Below are 4,157 nucleotides of genomic sequence, written 5' to 3' on the forward strand. Positions count from 1 at the left end.
AAAAATTTTTTTTTTTTTTTTTTTTTTTTTTTTGTGGTGCTGGGGATTGAACCCACCAGGGCCTTGTGCATATGAGGTGAGCACTCTACTAGCTGAGCTATAACCCTAGCCCAGAAATGCTTGTTTTAAAAATACACTGCCCTGGCACAGTGGCTCATGCCCCTCAGGGGGTAAGGCAGGAGGATCACAAATTTGAGGCCAGCCTTTAGCAACTTAGTGAGACCCTGTCTCAAAATTCAAAGAGCTGATAATGTAACTCAGTGGTAGTGTGTCCCTGAGTTCAATTTCCAGTACAGGAGGTGGGGGTAGAGGGGAGGCCTGTGGATGTAGTTCAGCGGTAGAGTGCTTCCCTGGCATGTGCAGCACCCTGGGTTTAATTCCCAGTACTTCAACAAATAACCAAGAATAAACATTGAATTACTTCCTGATAGTGTAAGAGACCAAGGACATGCTGTCATGGATGAGTTATTCTCATGGTGCCTGCCCAGGTAGAAGTGATTGGGGTTTTGAATATGCTCCTTCTTTGTCTCTCAGGCAGTGCATGCAGCAAATCCAGAACCATGGCTTCCCACCCGAAGTGGAGGAGCAGGACGTTGGCACTCTGCCCGTGTCTTGTGCTCAGGAAAGCAGCATGAAACGTCACCCGGCAGCGTGCGCCTCCACTAGTATCAACGTGTAGATGCCGCTCTGTAGCTGTTCACTACAGATTTAGCTTAAGTTAAGGGATCTGGGGGGACCATTTAACTTAATTACTGCTAGTTTTGAAATGTCTTTGTAAGAGTAGGGTTGGCACAGATGCAGCAATACGGACGACTAGAAGATGGGGTCACACTTATCTGTGTTCCTATGGAAACTATTTGAATATTTGTTTTATATGGATTTTTATTCACTTTTCAAACAAGCTACTAAAGAGTGCCCCCTCAGCTGCCCAGCAAGCATTTGTAGCTTGTACAGTGGCAGAATATGGGCCAAAAGCTTAATGTTGTGACCTGTTTTGAAAATAAAGTATCTTGAAATAATTAGGTCTTGGGATTTGTGCACTGTGTCCATTCCAGGTGGTTAGAGGATCCTGTATTGCAGATTCTCATGATGGATCTAATCTGTACTAGGTAGAGGGAAATGGATGGATGGTCCAAGACCACACCCTTTGGACCCTGCACATCTGTCCACCCTGAGTGTTTGTAGCTGGCTGTGGATGGACTTGGGTGCCCAGAGCCTTTTGAGGGATACAATATGCCTGCCTGCCCTATCGTAGCCAATGCCCAAGGGAGGGACATGAGGCCCTTCGAACCTTGCCTACAGAAACTACAGGTGTTCCCCTTTCCACCTTGATTTCACACTTATACATGTGACAGGGCCTAGCACTTGGCAGTCAACTTACCATATTAAATTCAACAACAGTAATTATTTCACATGTAGATCTTTACCTTCTTGTCTGACCTTGACCACTGGCCATTCATGTTGTTTGTGTTCCCAACACCCCTGCTCCTGCAGAAAGGATGGCAGGCTCATATTTAACCCCCACCGTGGAAGTTAAGTGTTGCCCTTGTAAGGACCATTGTTGAGGGACAGGATAACTGCAGCTTCTGTTCTAGGGTATGACTTGTTAACTACCCTGTGGAAGCCCTCCAGCTGGTGCAGTGTTCACCCAGGTAAGGGGAGGGAGAGGACTTACTCCTTTTCAAGAGCTACCTTCCCCAAAGTCCTGCTCAGCTAAACTAAGGCTTGGTTTGTCACCAGCTCTCGTCTCCCTTCCTGGACCCAGGGTATAATGGTTTTAGTCCACCAAGATGGAAAGTTTCTTGGCCAGTGGAGAAGATAGATTGTGACTGGAGTTGGGGATGGCAGAAGAAATACCTTAGTCTAAAGTTGGGAGTTCCATTTTTAAAAATTTAGACCTATAGATCACTGTGGCAGTACTGAGCTTGTGTTTAAGAAAAGGGAGAGATGATTATTAAAAAAATAATAATAATAGCGTACTAAATTCCACACAGCCAGATAAAATGTCCACCACTGGCAGGGACAGTGAAGGCATAGGAGCCCCAGATGAACCTGCCCCTCATACTACAGCCTGTTCCGCTGGCCCCGTGTGTCTCAGACCCCTGTTCCTTGAACATGGGAATAGGCAAGTGAGCTTGGCAAGCGGGAATACAGGCTGTGAGCAGCCATCCCATGGCCTAGCTGTGTAAACACCACGCACTGTTTCCACCAGGCCCTAAATTTGTTATCTAACCTAAATGTTAACCGTTGAAGATGGTATTGTCTGCTCTTGTACAGATATTGGGCATCGTAGACCTGAGGTTTGAAGCAAGTGTAGCTCCACCAAGGCCACTAGTGACCATTTCTTCCTGGGGGTGCTGGAGTCAGCCCCCATGGGAGGAGAGCCAGGGAAATGGAGCCCCTGTATCCAAACCATAAACTGCCGTAGGATCACTTGGAGCTTCTTAAAAAGGGGGGTTGATGTTGAGTGTGTTGGTGCACACCTATAATCCCAGCAATTTTAGGAGGCTGAGGCAGAAAGATTGCAAATTCAAGACTTGCCTCAGCCATTTGTAAGACCCTGTGTCAAGATAAAAGGACTGGGGATGTAGCTCAGTGGGAAAGTGTTCCCTGGGTTCAATCCCCAGTAGCAGAAAGAAAGTGGCATTATCAGGCCTCAGACTCTTTGGGGGAACTGGGTAATCATTTGGGAAAAATATCCCCAACTCATGCCAAAATTATTTTCATCTTTTTTTTGTACTGGGGGTTGAATCCAGAGGTGCTCTACCACGAGCTATATTCCCCGCCATTTATGTGTGTTTGTGAGAGACAAGGGTCTTAGGATCCTTCTGTCGCCGCCTCCCAGTTTTCTGGGATTATAGGTGTTTCATGGCCTTGCCCATAATAAATTATTGATAGAGGAAAGTTTCAAATGTAACAAACTAGAACTGCTGGGAACATTTGAAGTCAAAAGGTAAGAGAAGGGGAAAATGACAACATGATGGAAAGGGCTGATTTTAATAATAAAAACTCCCAATAAATACATAAAGGAAGAGTCCAATGGAAAGTGGACAGGGCAGGAGCATCGGTCTCCAAAAAAGACAACTTTCTGAACATGAAAAACATGCTCATATATGAACATTTAATATATGAGTGTGAAGTGCATGTTTTTTTCACCTGTCAGACTGGCAAAACTCGAGTTCTCAGCACACAGTGTGGACAGGCACACTGACACGCCGCATCTAGAAAATTCTGAGGGGGTGTTTCAGTACTAGTAATTCATGTTATCCTTGGCTTGGCACTCTAAGAATTTCTATGGCTCTTACAAGACACCTCATCGTGGCGTTGTAACAGTGTGTTTGAAAACCCCAGCGACACAAGAGGGTGCCGAAATTACCAGTGGACTGGGACACAGTGCTGCTGAGGAGCTGGACAGGTCTGCAGGTGCTGACTTGGAGCAGCCACCAAGCTAGACTAATTGTGACAGCAGAGTGAGGAACATTCACATACTACTGTCCCATGTAAAAAGCAAAACCAAAGATCAAAACCCACTAAACTGTGTGTATTGCTTCTTGGCAGAATTGAAAGCCTAGGGAGGAGAGAGGGTCTAACTCCAAACTGTCCTTTTGACAGGATGATATACTACTGATGTCACAAAGGTTGCAAATTGGCTTCATTGGTGAAGGAGGGGCTCGACACTAGCTCAGTCACACAGACCGCAAGGTGACATTCAAACCGTGTCCATGACTCCAGCTTCCCGCCAGCCTTTTCCCCACCCCCACTTGCTGCTAAACAGCTGGAGGTGGTGTTAGGGTGGCAGCCTGGCTCTGGACTGGGTGGGGCTGACCACTCAGTAGTTAGGTGCTCCTCTCACCCCACGTGGTAACCTCCACAATGGTGACCACCTCCTCAGAGATTCCACCCTTACCAGGTCCCCTGAAGTTATTCTTGATGGCTGACTGGCCGCCCCTCCACTGGGGTTTTTCTGACCCTCGCGGTATACCTTTAATTGGCAAGGGCCTCCGCCCAGGCTGGGTCTGGGGGTTTCTTGCATCATCTCTGGGCCCAGCTGGAGAACAGCCCCCTAAAGTGAGTCAGTCCTTTCCAAACCCAGCTCTGCCGACCACTAGGTAGCCTCAGTGCCGGGGAGAGGGGTGGAGGACAAGTGAGGAGCTCTG

General features: G+C 47.2%; 1 protein-coding gene across 1 annotated transcript in view; it reads left to right on the plus strand.

Annotated features, from left to right (window-relative positions):
* Odc1 (ornithine decarboxylase 1) overlaps positions 1–1,019 on the plus strand; it is a 5,403-nt gene extending 4,384 nt beyond the window's left edge. Inside the window, exon 11 of the mRNA XM_015479980.2 lies at positions 535–1,019. Within this exon, the coding sequence (XP_015335466.1) occupies positions 535–679 (145 nt within the window). The 3' untranslated portion in view covers positions 680–1,019. The remainder of the gene's footprint in view (positions 1–534) is intronic.
* The last annotated feature ends 3,138 nt before the right edge of the window (positions 1,020–4,157 follow it).

Source organism: Marmota marmota, unplaced genomic scaffold (assembly GCF_001458135.2).
Source record: "Marmota marmota marmota unplaced genomic scaffold, marMar, whole genome shotgun sequence".
Classification (NCBI taxonomy): Eukaryota; Metazoa; Chordata; class Mammalia; order Rodentia; family Sciuridae; genus Marmota; species Marmota marmota.